Consider the following 18,719-nt stretch of genomic DNA (forward strand, 5'->3'; position numbering starts at 1 on the left):
CTTCTCCACAAAACAGTTCGAACTCTGGTACTGTGAAAATCTGTTTTTAGGTCTTACCACAGATTCTTACCAGGCTTTTATTTAAAAAGTTCAATGTGGGTAAGGTGGTTTTCTTCCTTCCACTTTTCCATAAAAGCCAGGTTTGTGGAGAGAACAAAAGGTTTTGCAAGCCCTGCCGCACTCCTTTTACGTAAAGCCAAAGTCCTCTAACTCCATATCTTTGTCACGGTTCGGATTTTGAAGCGTAGCTGCAGGGGAAAGCAACAGAGTGGAGGGAAACTGAGTCGGGTTGTGCGCCGCAGAAGAGGGGTCTCTGCTCCATTAGCAGCCAAAGCCAATCCGTCAAGAAGACAGCCAGGACATCCTGCCATTATCGCCGCCCGCCTGACTGCAGTGTATATTGAGAGATTTAGAGGCTTTGTTCCATGACGACGATAATTCTGCAGCGACTGCATGAAGCTGTGTGCGCTGGTTCTGAATGGAGTCACGGATAAGAAAGGATGGTGGACAGATTCGGGAAATCTGGTGTTGCATACAGTAGCTGAGAGAAAAGGATGGAGGATGTAAAGGGCAATGACTCCGGCTTTTACCATTGAAGTGTAACAAATGCTGATCTGATAGGATCACTCTTGCTACGTTTTTATCACACAAGTATCTGAGACTGGTGTTCCGGGAGCCATATCGGCACAGGTTGGACTCATCCTCCACAAGAATAAAACCAAAATCCTTCTGATCAAATCCAATGGCATCAACCCAATCACTGTTAATGGTAGTCCTCTGGGGGAAGTACAGTCTTTCATTATCATCCAGCCAGATGGAACACCTGCAGATGTCAAGACATCCAGCAAACCAGGAGTCGCCTTTGTCCAGCTCAAGAATATCTGGGCATCCAGAGAGCTGACCCTGACCACCAAGATCCAGCTTTTCAACGCCAATGTGAATTCAGCACCGCTGTATGGGGCAGAAATCTGGAGGACAAGCAAAGATTCAAATAGACAAACCCAGACATCCCTGATCAGTAGGATTCTCTACATTGAGTAGGACAAACTTTGCGATCTGCCAGCCACCAACAGCAAACAGACTCTCAGACAGAACCTCCACGGCAAGCAAAAGAGAGGCGGTCTATAAACCTCGAGGCAGACGTCAATGAGATGTTCTACACCTGGGACCTGCTATAAATATTGAACCGGCAAAAGATATCTCTGGATTTCTAACTTTGGCAGCCTATACCCGGGAATGGGATGAAAGGCAAAACCTTGGCTTCTATTTCTTGTTTCAAAAGTTAAAATAAAGCACAACAGCCTTCAAAGAGGAGGAGTACCCATGTTCAAAAATCAATATGTTCTTTCACCACTCTCTTTATCTTGGGGGAGGGAGTCGGTGTCACACTTTCTATCGTGAAATGAAAGTGCATGTCAGAGAAACTTTGCTAGATATGTCTTCTCACTGTTTTATAGAATACACTGTTTATACAAAACCTTAATTATGCCCATATTTATGACCATTTATCCATGTAAAAAGGAGCTCTTCATCAAAGTAGCAGCTTAAAAATAAGTCTGGTAATCATTTCCTTTCATTGAGCATTTCCAGATCTTGGGTACAAAATCCACAGACAGTATTTAGTGAAGATGTGTCTTTAGTTTTTTTTCTTTTTAGCCTTTGTTCTTGCAGCTTCTCTGGATTAATCCATTTAATCCAGTCAGATGAAATGGATTAGCCCAAAGTCCATCAGTAAAATCAACCAATGGACTGTCGCAGTCGATAGATATTTTCAATAGACATTTTTTTATTACATCATGACATCCTCACATTTGACCAGTGGCAGATGCCAATTTCCACCCCTGGCATTAGGGGTCCATGTTTCCCGTCTACTGGGGTGTGTGACTGTACAGGTGAATCTGACTTTGGGGTGTGTTTTGTCCAGGTAATTCCCAGCTCGGGGCGACCATCGTGGACGCCTTGGACACCCTGTACATCATGGGTCTACACGAAGAGTTCAAGGACGGCCAGGAGTGGATCGAGCAGAATCTGGACTTCAGTGTGGTGAGCAACAGCCTCCCTTTCACTCTGCAAAATTATCTTAGGAGCTTTTATTAAATTGGGGACTTCCTTTTTTGGGACACCATATTCAGCCGTTGACTGCGCCTGTTACAGAAACACGAGCTGTTGTTTGATTCAGAGGATTTTCGCCAAAGAAATGAGATCCCAAGCTTTTCCTTTCGTTTTGCCAATCTGTTCAGTCACCTGCTGGCTGTGATGGAGCTGTGCCTGATTGACTTTAACTCATGCTAATTTGTTGGGTTTGCAACAAGTCATTTTGTGCAATTATCTGATAATATCCAGATGTTGCCAGGCTGTGATGAATGAAACCTGGCTTCTCTCCCTTGTTAACATCCCACCGTCACCTCTGAGGTAATCTGCCCTAGTTAGGGTAGAATCGTTTCAATGACATGTCATCTTGTCATGGAAGAACTGAAACAATAAGGCACAACACTTCGGGCTGCTTAATCATTAAGAGAAATCTTAGTCATATTTTTAATTAGGCTTTAAATCAGTATTGAAGGTCTGCAAAATTTTGAGGATTTGTCCATCCTCTCTGCAGCTCATCTGATTTATTTTCCTGCTCCAGTCCTCCTTTTGTTACCAGATGTCTCCTTTTTTTATGTTTCTCTTTTATAACTTTCCTTTACCTTTTATGGTTGCTTTTCTCCGTTGGAATTTTCTCTCTCTTTTTTTTTAAGTGTAATGTTCACTCTGCCTGCCGTTTCTCCTTCTCAGTAAAACTAAACGTTAACAGTTAGATTTTTTTTTAAATTTCTTTTCCCTCCTCATCTGTTATGTCCGTCTCGTCTTTTTACTCTCCATCTGTTCGACTGTCAGTTCCCCTCTACAAACAGCAGTCCTTCTTTGCATTGTGTTCTTTGTTCCTCCGCCTTATGGTCTGTCTTGTTCCTAAACTCGTGTCTTTTTTATCTTCTCCTTCTGCCATGCAGAAGAGAACTTACTAAAAAAGAGTACTTGCAAATCTCACACTTTTTCACATTTTTGTCCTATGAAAAGCATGTACTTTCATGCGTTTCCTTTTTATTTATTACTGCTCCAAAATCCTAGGGCATTCTGGGTAAATACAGAATGCCCTAAAACAAATAAGCTAGTCTAGCTCTACCAAGAGAAATGGCTGATGGTCTGTTGCCAAAGAGAAATCCTACAACCAACCGCTATAATCTGATGCTACTCTACTTTACTTTATATTTAAGGAAGTTGCACTCAGTGTCTTATTCAGAGGTTTTATGTTGTTTTTGGTGCAGCGCCACCACAGGCGAGGAGGGAAATAGGTTGTGGAAAGGGTTTGGTTCAATGCAGTGCGAAAGTGAAGCAGTTCTCAATCGAACCCAGTTTACCCAACCATCTGGTGTGAAAACTCGCTGTAATCCAGTGCAAGAAATTGCATGTAGTTGGTAAACAAGAGTCCACCTGTGTGGAAATAAATCTCATCTTGAACCACATGAATCTTTTTTTGCTTCCTCCTGTGATTTTCTCGACTTTGACCCCATCCGTCCAACCACAATTTCACTGCCCACTTTTGGTTATCACTTCACCTCTCTCTGCCTCCGCTTCAGCCCTCTTTTTCTATTGACTGACTACCAAGCTTGTTAGTCTCCCTCCTGAGGCAATCACAGGGCAGGTAGAAAGAGGGGGCTCCAGCAGCCTGACACTTGGAGGGCTAATTAACCTCCAGATCGCTGTGGAATAAAAAGAAGACATGAACGGAAGGAGCAAGGTCAAGACGTAGCCTAGGATGAGGTTTTTTGGGGGGGGGTTTAAATGAGAAGATGTCAGTTTTGTGCTATGAGTCAACATTGATGAGTGAGGGTTTGACACAAACTCCAGCAGTTGGGTTTTCAAAGGTCAAAGATACTGTCTGTTGGCCGTCAGAGAGAGAGAAAAAACCCTTATGAGCGTTAATAAAACGGAGAGAAAAAGAAATGTGCTCAAGGTAAAGATGTTTTTTTTCTTCCAGTCTTGGATTGGCAGTCAGATTGAAAGATGTGTTAAAATTGAAAACTTGCTTCTGGAAACAACTGCCTCTTCATGAACAGCACACAGGTTGGTGGCAGCCCGACAGCAACAGGAGGACGTGAGTGGAGTGGGATGCAAACATTCTGGTGTGAAGCATTAAGGAGGCAGCAGAAGAAGAGAGCCTCTTTGATTCCACAAGAGGGAGTGGAGAGGAGAGATTAGGGGATGGAGAGGGAGGAGAAGAGAGGGATGAGACGTGAAGCTTCTGTTAACCAGCTGGAGGAGGAGGGAGGCGCGTCACTCTGCGCTCATTAAGGACTCTGATTCACACCTGCATGCATTAGGCGGAGGAGTGTTGGTTGTTTCTCTCTGATGGTGCAGCATGATGGAAAGGTTTGGGTGGAGTAGGATTACATCACCCGACCTCTAGGCCTGTTACGATAAAAATTTTCTTACTGGACGTTAAGTTGTCCAGTGCTATGAACAATAATGTTGTTGTTTTGAGACCATTTTTTAACGGATATGATTATGATAGTGACATGATGATGCAGTAAGCGTAGTACTTCACTAGATCACAAAGTGTCCCAGAAATAGTTGGAATATACAGTATTGTTGTTTTTAAACCGTTTTCAGCTAATCTGAAAGCTATTGGAGCAGGATGAGAAGGTTTTTCTTGTTTATGGTAAATCTGTGCAGAAAGGTCATGACATCACCCGACCTCTAGGCCTGTCACAATAACAAGTTTTACTGGACAATATATTGTCCCAGATATTACTGTAATAAACAATAATATTGTAGTTTTAAGACCATTTTCAAATAAAATGCTAATTGGATAATTATGCAAGTACAGCCAGGCTTGTCTCAATAACAGATTTTACTGGATGATAATAAAAAAACGATAATATTGTCGTTTTGAGACCATTTTAAAGTGTTACAGAATAATAATGTGAGTTTGCTCTTTCAGACTCTAGTAAACATTACAGGACAATCCATATTGGAACTGGAAGACATTTCAAATATCCAAAGTAAAACACAGCAAACAAAAGCAATAAATAAGGAAAACAAAAACCACACAACCAAAATGGATTAAGAACAAAATTACCCTTAAAAAAACATCAGAATGGAAATGATCCATCTCATTTTAATTTATTACACAATTAATTGCTAATTGCAACACCGTTTCTTACCTGCTGCCCTGGTCCTTTGCTAATCAGGTCTGGATGGACAGCAGTCTTGAACAGTCCCAGAGAGGCCAGGCGGCGTAATTGGCATCAGGTTGAGCTCCTACGTCACAGATCGTTTGAGCCCTAAAGGTTGCAGCTGTGCCCGGCCTGCATTAAAGAGCTCCGAGGCTGGCAGTTTGGATTTCCATTTAGGCAATTGAAAGCATCACTCTTGGTCTAGTTTAATTACTCCTCTGCGCCTGCACGAGAGGCACTGTAATTCTCCCGACTTCTCCCTTCGGGCCGTCGCCACGGTAACTCCTCTGGCTCCATCTCTCTCCGCCGGCGTCCTCCTCTGAACACCTCCAACTCTGCCACCTGTCTTTGTATTAGCACCTTACAACAGGCCTCACCATCAGTCTCTACCCTTCAGTTCTGGTTCTTTGAAAAATCACCGTTGAAATCTGTCCACTCCACCTTGGCTTCACTATCTTCATTATTTCTGTTGTGTACCAACCAAATCTTTTCCATTGGTTGGTTGACCGTCTCCACCAACAGGACCTCTCGTCCTAGCAGCCTTCTTGATTCTACAGACTTTCATGTTTCTTCTTTTGTGTCTTTGTGACCTTAAGCTGTTTAATCTAATTTTGGTCTTTGCTGGTATTTCTCAAGTCTGTCCTCACAGACCACCGTCCTGCATGTTTTCTGTCTCACTTGCTGTAGAAGCCTTTTAATTACTCACTTATTCAAGTCAGGTGTGTGGCAGAAGAGAAACACATAAAACATGCAGGGCAGTGGTCCCTCATTTATCCACCTTCTGTCTTCCTCCTTCTCCATCAGTGCAGTCATGTCAAGTTTATTTGTATTGCACATTTCAGCAACAAGGCAGATCAATGTGCTTTACATTGTGAAAATATCCTAAACATCAATCATATAGTCAACGCTTGTGAACGTTTGACAAAATCAGAAACATTTTGTCAGGTGCCATCCATAAAATCATCAGTACACATCAGATATGTTGGTTAATGTTTCGTTTATTATGTTTTGAAGCAACTTTAAACAGGCTGGTTGTTAGTCTTGATTTAAAGGAACTCGTGTTTTGGGTGTTTCGCAGTTTTCTGGAAGCTTGTTCCAGATTTGTAGTGCATAGAAGCTGAATGCTGGTTCCGGTTCTGCTTTGCATCCCCAGAACCAGAAGACCCGAGAGGTCTGGAAGTTGATGCAACAACAGCAGATCTTTGATGTATTTTTGATGACTTTTAAACTAACAACAACATCATATTGTCTCGTCACTAAATTTGAAGTAGACCTGCTCATCATCTATTCCACAAACCTTACAGGTCATGATTGATTGGATAGCTGCCATGCTGGTTTCAGCAGGCACTGAGCAAGGTGAGGACCGTCAGGTATCCAGGTTGGATCCTGACACCGTAGAGCGACTTCACCTGATGGATGTGTCGGCAGGAGGTCTGCATCCACCTTCAGCCTCCAGGTTAATAGATTTGGTTAACAATCTCATTAATCACCCGTCTAAGGGCGAGGAGTTAGATCGGCCAAAGCAGTAGATCAAGAGAAACTATCTCTACCTGTCAAGTCCATTCTTGCCCAGGTTGATGCTTTCATTGTGTGCTAAAATTCTATGAAATTAACTTTACAGTGTTTTTTGGCACTGGTGGTCTTTATTCCACATTAATCTGATTAATCTGGGGAAAGACACGCAGCCAAGGAACCAATGATGGGTTCAAACTCGGGTCGCCTGTTGTAAACATTTTGCCACTCAGCGCCCCTGAAATGAACTGTGATGGTCTGACACATTTAAAGCTGTAATCTTAGACTCTGCTGAGCTTCGTGTCCCTGTCATTCCCCTTTCCATTCGCAGCTTTTCGTTACCTGCGACAGACGATTGTCAGTGGGGGGGAAAAAAATCCCCAGTCTGCTTGGTTTCCTTGCCACCTGGCTTGATAAGTTGCTGCTGAATTGAGTATTTTGGCTGACATATTCCTCAATTGTCATCAAATCTGACTGAGTTTATGTCAGATTTTGTCTTCTAGTTATGAGTGAGAGACATGGTACTTCCTGGACTTTTCAGGAACACTGCAAAGCAAATTGACTGTATTTGGACTCATCATTTCGTGTGTTCACCTTATGGCAAAAATTACTTCCAAATTCCTTTCATGTTCATCATTTACCACCTAAATATTCTGAAATCATTTGTTTGTTTTTTTCATGAAATGAAGTAAAAGTTGCAGGTATCATATGACATCATATTAATTATGCCGTTGTGTTGTGTGCAAGCCAGTTTGCTATTTCAATCTCTTTCACATAAAAGCTTTCTTTCTCTTTCTGCCTATTTACTTGTCTATCTTTGGATTTTTTCTTTTTGTCTTTCTTTCTGTCTATTTCTTTGATTATTTGTAATTCTGTCTTTCCTTCTCTCTGTCTGTCTTTGCCTTTCTGCCTTTCTTTCTGTCTTTATTTCCTTGTCTTTGTCTTTTGATCTGTCTTTGTTTTTCTTTCTTCGTCTTTATGGAGGTAAATTTAAGAAGAGGTGGTGAGAAGATGGCTTCCATAACTTCTCTTTCCCCATTTTTCTGTCTCCCTCCAATGTTCCCATGATTGTCAAATGGTCTGAGGTTTGTCACCCGTCCTCACAAACTGCTGAGTAGTCTTGTTTTTTTGTTTTCTGGAGACGACACCATTTCCCAAAACCATTTTGAATAGGATGTACAGTAAAGCAGAACATCTTTGGGTGCGAACTAAAAGATGGACGCGTCTTTAAGAAGTGCTCACTTTGTGGGTTTTTATTCATTATTTGGTCGTTGGGAGCAAATTCATTCCCCTGCTTATCTCTGGTGCGCCTGCACGCCTACAGCTGGTCTTACTCCCCGGCTGCAGCAGGGTGCTTGTAGGTTGACATCTTCTATCAGTTTGGATAGCTGGGGCGTAAGCTCTTCAATTAGAAGAGAGGGAGTAGGCATGCATTATCAATAACGTCCCAACAGAGACAGATAAGTGTGATCAGAACAGACTGAGCCACACGCCCAGACAGGCTGCAGCCACCATTTTCTTTTTGCCTTTAGCAGAAATGTTGCTAAGACTTTCTCAACGTTCATGTGACCGACCCGTCCAACTAGAGCCACTTAGAGCTGCACTCACTTCCAGTTTATCATGTAAAAAAAAGAAAAAAAACGGTGTCAATGAGTCCTGCTTCAAACGGATCATGAGAGTAGAGGGAGGTTGTTCAAAGGAAGAACGGGTCTCCATGCATGAACCTCACTGTTCTGTGAAAGAACAGCAATCTACTGATAACAAGATGGCTGTGATTGAATATGAAGTGGAGCTTAACAGGAAACTCTCCTTTTTTTCCTCTAGATAAGTTTATTGTAAAGGTGTTTTAGCAGCTGTAGCGTCAAACAGCCCATTACAAGTCCTGACATAAAAAGCCCATTACAAGTCATTTACAGTCAATGAGTAAATGACAAGAGAAGCTTCAGAAACCGCATTAGGCAACAGGAAGTGACACTTGTCGGTTTTTAAGCTGCATTCATGAACCCTAAGTACAAACATAGCATCGTAAGAGTGTTTCCTTTAAAATGAGCTCACTCAGATTGGATGTAAAGCGCCTATCTTCTGCAAGCAACGTTACATTTCAGTATGTGAGGATGAATTCCTTAAATCTTTGGAGTGTTACACTCTAAGAGCTACGAAATGTTATGAAAACGTCGGACGACAATGGTTTTGCATGTTGCTGTGACAGTATTGGTTGCCATTGTGTTGCTCCTGTCACTCACAGCGAGCTAAAGTCTTCACATGTCCGCCATGATTTTCTGGATCTTCAGTTTGTTTCTCTTGTTTTCCCAGAATGCCGAGGTGTCCGTATTCGAGGTCAACATTCGGTTCATCGGGGGACTCTTGGCAGCGTACTACCTCTCTGGACAGGAAGTAAGTGTCTCACGCTTTTCACTGTAACGTTGGTTTGAATGTCATCATCTTTGCACCTGTTAGAAATGTGATCAGTTCAAGCAGCTGGGTGAAAATGTTTGAACTTGAGTAGTTTTTTTTCTTTTTGTTTTTCTACTTGCCTCTGAGATTTGAAAACAAAATTGTAGGAGGAAGCAGCTTTACAGTGAAGTCTGTCCCATTAACATTGATTGATAAGTGAGATCATTTTTTTAAAATAAATTAGATTTTGCGTCTGTCCTTGTTAGTAGCATTGGAGAAATAATAAGAATCAGTAGAAATTTTGTCGGGTCATCCCCCCCAGTCCTTGAATGACATAAAAGTTGATCTTGTTACACATTTTAAACCCACATTTGCTCTGAAAAAGACTGTATATATGGGAAAATACCAGGCAGGAAGTTACCTACAGAGTTACTGCAATTTAAAATGTTTTCCCTCTAAAATGAATGTTTCTCCATTTTCTTTTTTCCCCAGAAGAAAAAAAAGAAACAAACAATACATCTAAACACAACTATTTAGCTGTATTGTAAATAGTTGAGGATCAAACATCTAAAGCACCTATAATTTATTTACAAACACAAAACAGAATCATTTTATGCTTTGGAAAAATCAAAAATTAAAAGCGAATAATCCATCTTTATCTTATGAACTGGTTTAAGTTTATGAACACTGACATTAAAACGAGTCTTCAGTCGTTTAAAGGCTCTGCAGTCTTTCCAGAGTCAAAAGCTGCGACTCCGTTATGACCGCGCAGAACTTTGTTGTCACTACACTGTCAAAAAAAAGCACAATTTCACAATTGCAATGTTTCCGTTATATAAGATACTTGATTAAATTCACACCTGTATGTGATAAGTCATTAGAAAAGCATACCACGCTATCATCCTCCATCCACTTCCTGTCGTCTTCTTTGTCTTTTCTGCCAGTAGTAACATCTGGTCGTTGATCATGTCACCCGTGATCTGGAAAAGTTTATGTAATTTTGGAAAATATGCTAATTTGGATACACCCGAATAACCACTTTATCCTAGCGCAAAAACTTTTTATTGGGAAAAAATGTTTTCTTTTTTGAAATTGTCGCGTTTCCAATAGGGGAACTTGTTATTGTAATTCCAGGTCAGAATTTTTTGAACTGACAAACAAAAATTAGCCAATTCTCTGCAACCCAGACCCTCTTACCCCCCCATGTCTCCTTCACTCAGTCAGCTCCGCCCTCTTCACCCAAACATTCATCATTGCCCACTAGAGTAATAACCGAAGCTGTGGGTGGTGGGAAAGGAAGGATATGAAGCGTGGGAGGTAAAGACAGTGATGGAGGGAGCAGAGGGGAGAGGTGTGCTGCGACTGTGAAGAACAGTGGAGGATGTTTGGAGGTGATTGTTACTGATAAAAAAAAAAAATGAGGGAATGACAATGATAAATAGCTGAGGGACGATAAAAGCAGGAGGAACTGATTCTTCACTCTCAGTGGACACGTCCTTGAGCAAGGCACTTAACCCTCCCAACTGGTGCAGTCAGCCTGCAGCAGAGAGATGGCTTCATCTCCGGGGAGTTGTTATGTACCCCTGTGTTAATAGTAAAAAAAAATAAAAAAAACAGTAAGCAAATGTGAGCGAGAACCTCTGGATCAGCTAGCGACCCGGTAGCTGCCACCCCTCCATCCCCCACCCTCTCCGCCGGTCTCCACACTCTCACCGTTCCTGAAGTTGTGCAGCCCGACCTTGTTAAAGCAGTCCCCCGGCGTTGGGCCTCATGTCCTCAGCGGTGGTAATAATCTGCCAAGCACCGCTCTAAGCATCCTTGGCAACACGTCCTTGGCAACACACTCTTCCCTGGAGAGCGCACCTCAGCCAGGTTACATGCTGCCAGGTCAGGCTTCGAAAACGAGGAATGAGTGAGAGACTGTGCGCTCTGCTGCAGGAGGTGACACAGCAACTGATCGCATATGATAATTTAGCTCTGACCCACTGCCATGACATGTATTGTTATGTAAGATATAAGTTTTTGATCAAGTTATAATGTTATTCTCATATCAAAAACAGATCTGAAGTGTTGCCTATATTCATGAAATCCTTTAATCTCCATGGCAACCATTCAGCTGTTCAAAGCGTCTTGTTGGACCTACTGCCATCTTCAGGAATAAAAGCTGCAGTTTCCAAGTTTCTGCCTCACAGAGCAGCCCAACCTCATAAACTCCTCCACTCAGCTCCTTCAGACTAGCCAGCAGAAATTAGCAAACACCTGGTGGAGCTGAGCATCAGCTGAGGTCATTATAGGAAACACTGGTAAAAAATTAATAAAGGAGCCATGTTGAGATGACTTCCTGCAGGTGGAGTTTCAGAAAGAGCAGGAATTTCTTAAAGAGACAGAGGCCCAATTTCAAGGCGTTAAATTACAAAATCAAATGTTTTTCAAGTCATATTTGATATATACAGCATTTTTATAACAACGACGGTAACAATTACTTGATTGTGCTATAAAATTGAACTATATGCATGGAAAATACATAACACTGCCCCTTTAAGAACAGCCACTGTCAATTGTCATTACACTGGCTCGATAGTTTAATCCTAAGAATAAGTTGAACTCTTTGACTTTCATGAACAAAATGTACTTTTTCTTTCTTTTATGACATTGGAATGTAACATAATGACTTGATTGTGCTTTAAAATAACATTATGTATATATAATCCATAATACAAGGGACTATTTGAGTTATATTCACCTTTAGTGTTTTTTTTTCTCATGGACAAGTGGTCACTACCCAAGTTAAGTTAAAAACCAACACAGACATTAAAAATAGAAGGTTTATGCCACTAAAATCACTACTTGTCTCTTTAAAAATCGTTGCGTAAACAGATGCTTTCAAATGAAATTTTGCGACAGCTGTCGATAGAGCCTGCCTGATATGCAGAGGAAAATCGTTCCATGCACATTTTGAAGTACGACATTCGAAAAGGTTGTTGGAAACGGCAAAATCCAAAACTACTTCCTCAGTTTTGCTGAGATGTTTTTACGCTTGCTTGAGGTGGTTTTTGGCTTTTCTGTAAACGAGTTAATTCAATAAGCAGGATGTGGGAACTCATTTTGTGAATAACTCTCAGAGTACCCAACATTGCCATGCAGTGGTTCGTCTGTGCCTTACCAGGGTCATGAAACTTGGAATATTTTCCAGATCCAGGCCTATAGTTTGGAGGGGATCACTTTCAGTTTTTCTGGGATGTCTGTTCCATTCTAATGATCTAATTATCATTTTCTTTTTCTTTTTTGCAACATTTTAAAAGTTAACTCAAAATTCTGATGACAGTTGGATGGAATCATTGCTCATCTCTACTGACTAAATCGTCTCAACTGGAGATTTGAGTTCAGGGTAAAATAAAATCCATTTAAGTTTGAGGTTGTGACGTCATGAAGTGTATCGGAGGTCAAAGGTCTCGAGCCCTACTTTTTAAGGCCTCCTGTCAGTCGTTGATATTACAGCAGGTCTTAAAGAGTCCAATAACCAGAGGAAGCCGTGCTGAAGTGGGCGGACTCGGGCGAAGCGGCTGAACAGAGTCCGGCTCTGCGTTGGAGAGGCTTCTTGGCTCATTTAGAGTTTTGATGATTCTCCCACACAAGCTCATCTCTCCGTCTTCAGCCACCATCTGCAAATTTCCCCTTTGGCTTCTGTGCTGCGTTTCATCTGCAGCCGCTCATTATTAAAAGTGAATAACATTTCACAGGTTTTCCTCAGGTCTACCACGCATTTCCAAAGCTGCCAACGGCTACACCAAAAAAAAATAAAAATAAAATAAAATTAAACAAATAAATAAACGCCCAAATAGTTGGCTCTAATCTTGTCATCAGGCAAACGAGAAGGGTGAGATGGTTTTATTTGTTTTAGAACAAATGGAGATCTGATGCAAAGGGGGGAAAACAAATTAGGGACGAGGAGAACAGAGACGATTGGCTGTGGCGAAAGAAATGCAGATGGGAGAAGAAAAGTGGCATCATGTAGAGAGGAAGAGCAGGAGATCAGTATTCAGGAGGAAGTGGATCGGGTCTCGGAGAGATCTTGGAGCAGCAGTGATGGATTGTGTTTACTCCCGTGTCTGTCGCTAGCTTTTCTCCTGTGTCTCTGTTATTTTCCTCTAACGCTTCGTTTTCCTTCTTCTCTCTTGTTTTCAACACTTCTATCTTGAACTTTCCACCCGCCTACCTGCATGAAGCAGAATGGATGGATCGTAGATTTCATCTCATTTGCGTTTAAACATAGTATAACATTGTTCCTATTGCCACTTTTAGATGTGATATGGAGAATTGGCAACAGAAATCACCAGTGACTTCATTTTCTATAATGAGATGAGTTAAAGTTTGACTATAATCTTTTTTCGAAAAAAGAGAAACTTTAAAACTGAGCACAAGAACACAGTAAAAATTTAGTCTTCGCGGCAAATACTAGATATAATTACTTTACTTTGTGGTTATATTTTCAATAAAAACATAACTAGGAATGGGACTGTAATAATAATATTGTGAAAAGTTAGTTTTCAAAACTGCTTTTTAGATTGCTAAAACTTTACGTCGGCTGAAAGGAAATCTTAATCGCTTTTCCTTTGCGTACTAGAAGGATGAATTTGGATTTATGTTCTGTCAGGAAAGCACAGATGGTAATGATGTGCAAAATAAAGGACTGGCACCCATTAGTCTAATAAGATGTTTGTGTTTTAAGGCTGCAGTTACCTAACTACAACCAGGAAGTCTGGAGGCTCTGAACTGACTATTTTACCAGCTGATTTCCACTCGTTATGTTACTCTGTAAAGATGAGAAATTTAAAGGGTAAAAACTACTTCAAAATTCACTGTCAAGGGGCGTGCTCCGGTGGCGTAGTGGGTAGCGCGCCCCACGTTTGGAGGCCTTCAGTCCTCGACGCGGCCGTCGAGGACTGAAGGTATCCGTCTGCAAAACCGCAACAAACCTTTTAATTGGTTGAATGCAATTAGGAAATCTAAATATAATCTCACAGGTCCAGTTCCTCAAAGGTACGTCTCCATTATGTAAGGGTGTTCTGTTGAACTGCTAATAGCAGAAGTTGTCCACATGTAAGGCCACTGTTGATTGTTCTGAATTGGACTTCCAGATGTGTACAGCGGTTCTGCAGCAGCGTTATGTTAGCAGCACAATCGTTCACTGTTGGTATGTGAAGTCAAGGCGTTGTTTCTTTAGAGCGAGGAGAGCCCTACAGAAAGGGCTTCTAGTGTTGTATTAATGCTTCAATTATAGAACTGGAGAAAGCACTGTTATTTGCACAAATGACTCAGTTCTCAAGTGAGTGTGTGTGCGTGTGTGTGTGTGTGGGCGTGTGTGTGTGTGTGTGTCCCCCTCTGCATGTCTGCATGTTGTACCTGAGATCAGAGCAAATCTCTCAAAGCAAAAGGATTTATATCAGGTTTTTTTTATCCATGAACATTGTGTGGGTGGGCTCTGATTCTAATAAAACCTTTAAACAAGAGGTGTTTTTCATTGTCCCTCTTAGTGTTTAATCACTAAACGACACATTCGTCTCCTTATCTCGTCTCTTTAGAAACGTTTTTCTTTCTTCTTGTTTTCGCACCCTGCCAGTCTTATTCAGCTGAGGAGAAAAGGCAAGCAATATTTGCATTTTAACTGTAGGTGCTCTCCTAATTTGGTTTGCAGAGAGTTTATGTAGCCGTGATGTAAAAAAGACTTGCTGTAAATCAAGGCGGCTGAACTGCAAAAAGGAGCTACCAGATCACTCTGCTAAAGATGGAGAGGGAACAGCAATCAGTATTCATGAGCATTTTGGAAAAGTTTGGACTTTGAGTCTTTTCCATGTCTGGATAAGTGTAATAATAATGTAGAGTAAGGAAACCTTCATCTCACTCTTTAGAAGATTAATCTGTGTCAAAGATGTAGTAGAGTGGGCACCTCAAACACAGACAACTAGTTAGTCCCCATTATACCATTGGAGATTGACCTTTACACCTTTCCTGCATGTCCTACTCCCACCAACCATTTATTGACTGGTTATTGCCAATAAAGGCCACAAATTCTTAAAATCTAACAATCCACTGATCTATCCATTTGACCGCCCGACATGTTTTTATCCATCCATTCCTCTCCCTGTTTATCCATCCATCTTTGTTTGTCCATTTCTCATCCAGCCATCCATCAATCCTAGTATTCCTCTATCCATTCATCACTCTGTCCGTCCATCCATTCTTTCACCTACCTGTCTCTTTGTACATCCTTGTTCATCCATCCGTCCTTCAGCCAAGCATTTGTCTGTCTGTATATTTGTATATCCAACCATCAATCTATTCTTGTTTGTCCATTCAATCTTTTACCCATCAGCCTATCAGTCATCCATTGCTCCATCCTTCTACAGTTCATACAAAGAAACAATTTATATGAACTGTAGAAACTGGCTGAACAGGACTGAGTCTGGAATTTAGTAGTAAGCTCAAAAGACAAAGGTATGTTAGAAAACCCCAAATGAGGAAGTATAGGTGGAGAAACAAGAACAGAAGCCAGATGTTGAGGAAGTGATCAGCCACAGAAAGAAGGAAGATGGAATGACGAGGATGACTGGTGTGCAGAGCACCAGATTGCAACGAGCGGTAACAAGGTCAGGGGAGCAAGCCAAGTCTGTCTACGTCTCATAATGAGACGGAGAGCATCTAAAAGAGAAGCTTAGACTCTGCAGGCGTAAACGTGGTGGTAGAGCCATCCTGTGGATGAACAGATGGGAGGCGGCGAGTTAAAGAGATGGAGGACGACAACGATGGAACGTCAGAGATAATGATGGGAAACAGTTGAAAGGGAAACCGAACACCAAGGCGGATTGGAAACGTTAATGTGGGACTTGGTGGAGGCAACGGAAAAGTAAATGTTTAGCAATTTGGTGAAAGAGAGAGAGGAAAAATCAGTAGATGATCATTTCCTGCTTAATTTCCCATGGATCCAAAGCACATTTCTAGATGATTCTATTTTGAGACCTTCTGTATTCCCCCCACATGTTTTCCTCCAACATGACATTGCCCTCACCAGATCCCTTTCTCCCACTCAAACCAAGCTGCTCCTCCTCCCTCTACACCCGCTCCGTGTCGAACAAGGAACGGTTTAGCTGTAAGCCGTGGACCGGACCGCTCCGTACCCCGCGCTGGCCTGTTTGATCCCACCGGGGAGCGTCGGGCCCCCTCTGATGTTTTGTCACTCGCTGAACGCGTCGAGCCGAAATGGAAGACTCCAGTCTAACTCCCCACTGCATCCTGACCGCCGCGGCGCAGCAGGGGAGCAGACGGATACCTTCAGGGAAGCTGAGCGTCTCTGTGATGATTACCAATGTGCTGTCTGAGCAGATCCTTAATGCTTTCAAGCCCTGAACAGTTTCAGGCAGGTGACTTTCATCTGAAAGGAAAGGAAAAGGATAAATCTTTACTCCAGTCTTTCTTGGCCGTCTTTGCTGGTCTTTTAGTGTTTTTGTACAGTTTTGACATTTGACACATCCCTAGCTTTTTTTATTTTTTTTATTTTAGCAATTTTGTATTTTATTCTTATACAAAACAACAGATGAGATCGTATACGATAAGAATAAATGCATAAATGCATAATGGGTCTCAAATATTCAGTTGGATGTTAATCGGCACTGACATTACCATCAATCTTATCTTTTTTTTCCCCTCTCTGGGTTCTACAGATAAACCCAGAACTTTTCATACGCCTTTCAGATTTAGGTTTTAAATTGTTTTCAGTCAGCCTGGGTGTTTGTTTTTCATAGGAAATCAGATGGATATCTCTCGAAAGATAAAACAATCCAACAGCAGTGTTAATTTTGGAGAAAGATACATTTTTCTCACCAAAAATAATGCAGTGTTGAAGATTTATTTGTTTCTGTTTTGATAACCAGTTGAAAAAAAACAAAAAACATTGCGCTCCACTAATCTAACCATCCAATTCAATAAAACTTTATTCATCCCCAAAAAGATGCAGCAATGTGACATACAGAAAAAGACACACAACCCTAAAAAGCAACTTATAAATGTATAAATGACAAAGCATTAGATTTTTTAAAATTCACATGACGAAGAACAGTGTTAGATTTTAGATAATGACGGGTCAGAGTTCAGGAGGCACGGTGGACTAAAGTCTCCCCAGGTCATAGCTGACCAGTTCTCTTGCAACTTTCTACATATTTTGACCTTTTCTCTCATTTTCTGAAAATAATTGAGCGAAGTGGTTGTTGTTAACCATGTAATTCTGTACCTACACACTTTTACATTTGAATTGGAAAAAAAAAGTGAATGAAAATGTGATTTTAAATGGTAAGCAAATGTTTAAAAGGCCTTTACTGATTATGAAAGCATCAAGCTAAGGCAAATATTAACTTTTTTTCTCTCATCTTAGCAAGACAGGCGCACATAATGAGGCCAAACCATTTATTTGTAGCTGCAGCTGTTGAGCGCTGGTGCCGCGGCCGCCAGCAGGGAACACACAAGGCGCACCGAGAATCGAGGGCGCCGTAGCAAAACAGGAGCAAATGTTAATTTCATCTCAGCTTTGGGCTCTGCACCCCACAAACAAACAAACAACTTACAACCCTTACACAAGCCGGGGGGAAACAGCTTGCAGAAGTGCAAGTCAGATTAAATCAATGGAGCAAAAATAGGAGAATCATTGTAAAGAGGACTAAGGTTGGATGGAGTTAGGGGAATGGATTGAAGCTAAGGTGACCAGGTCTTCCAGGGAGCAGAGACATTCAGTTTGTTTAGAAATAAATCACAGTAAAACCACAAGGGGTTAAAGTTCATGTAAGAATCGTAGGGTAACACTTTATAAGACTGAAACGACACTGTCATAAACACGACTTAACACCTTTATGAACATGAATGACTCTTCATAAATGCTTTCAACTGTTAAGACATGTCATTCGGTAAATAATGACATTTTTAATGGAGTTGCACTAAAAGTTTAATAAGTGTCAACTTTGCATTATTCAGTAAATAATTACATGCAGGTTTTATTAAAAGAGTCAACATGTCACTAAGTGTCATTATATACCAAATTATACTTCATGACATAAACCTTCATATAGACTCCTTCATGTTTCTATCAGGTGTTATGTTTATCACAGTCTCATGTCAGTCTGATGCAAACCCCTTCAAATAAAGTGTTTCCTTGTAGTTTTAGTGAAAGTTCTTATGGAAAACTGTATAGAAATTATTATTGCGCTATAAATCCACTAGACTCAGTCTGTGGCGTCAACCTGATTCTAATTGAATTCAGGTTTTCTGGAGAAAGAAAAACTTTTACACATTTTAGGAAGATGAAAGTTCAACCTATTTTCTTGGGTTTTTGTCTGATAAGCTAGTGCAAAGTAGCTCAAAATTGTGAATAAATATCTTAAATATAAGAACATGCACTCTTTTTTTTTTTTCAGTCCAACTTAATATAAAACCCCTAAATAAAACCTGAAGTCAATCATTTGTCCTCCTAATTAGTAGATTCAGTCCACTGGTGTGTAATTTGTTTGAAAATGACTGAACTCGGTTTGAGGTTCCCTTTTTAGCAGGACT

General features: G+C 41.1%; 1 protein-coding gene across 3 annotated transcripts in view; it reads left to right on the forward strand.

Moving 5' to 3' along the window:
• Positions 1-18,719, forward strand: part of man1a2 (mannosidase, alpha, class 1A, member 2) — a 115,114-nt gene that overhangs the window by 63,447 nt on the left and 32,948 nt on the right. For all 3 annotated transcript variants that reach the window (XM_044131741.1, XM_044131742.1, XM_044131743.1), the window contains exons 5-6: positions 1,925-2,043; positions 9,045-9,125. In XM_044131741.1, coding sequence (XP_043987676.1) covers positions 1,925-2,043; positions 9,045-9,125 — 200 coding nt within the window. The remainder of the gene's footprint in view (positions 1-1,924; positions 2,044-9,044; positions 9,126-18,719) is intronic.

This window comes from Gambusia affinis, linkage group LG11 (assembly GCF_019740435.1).
Source record: "Gambusia affinis linkage group LG11, SWU_Gaff_1.0, whole genome shotgun sequence".
Taxonomy (NCBI): domain Eukaryota; kingdom Metazoa; phylum Chordata; class Actinopteri; order Cyprinodontiformes; family Poeciliidae; genus Gambusia; species Gambusia affinis.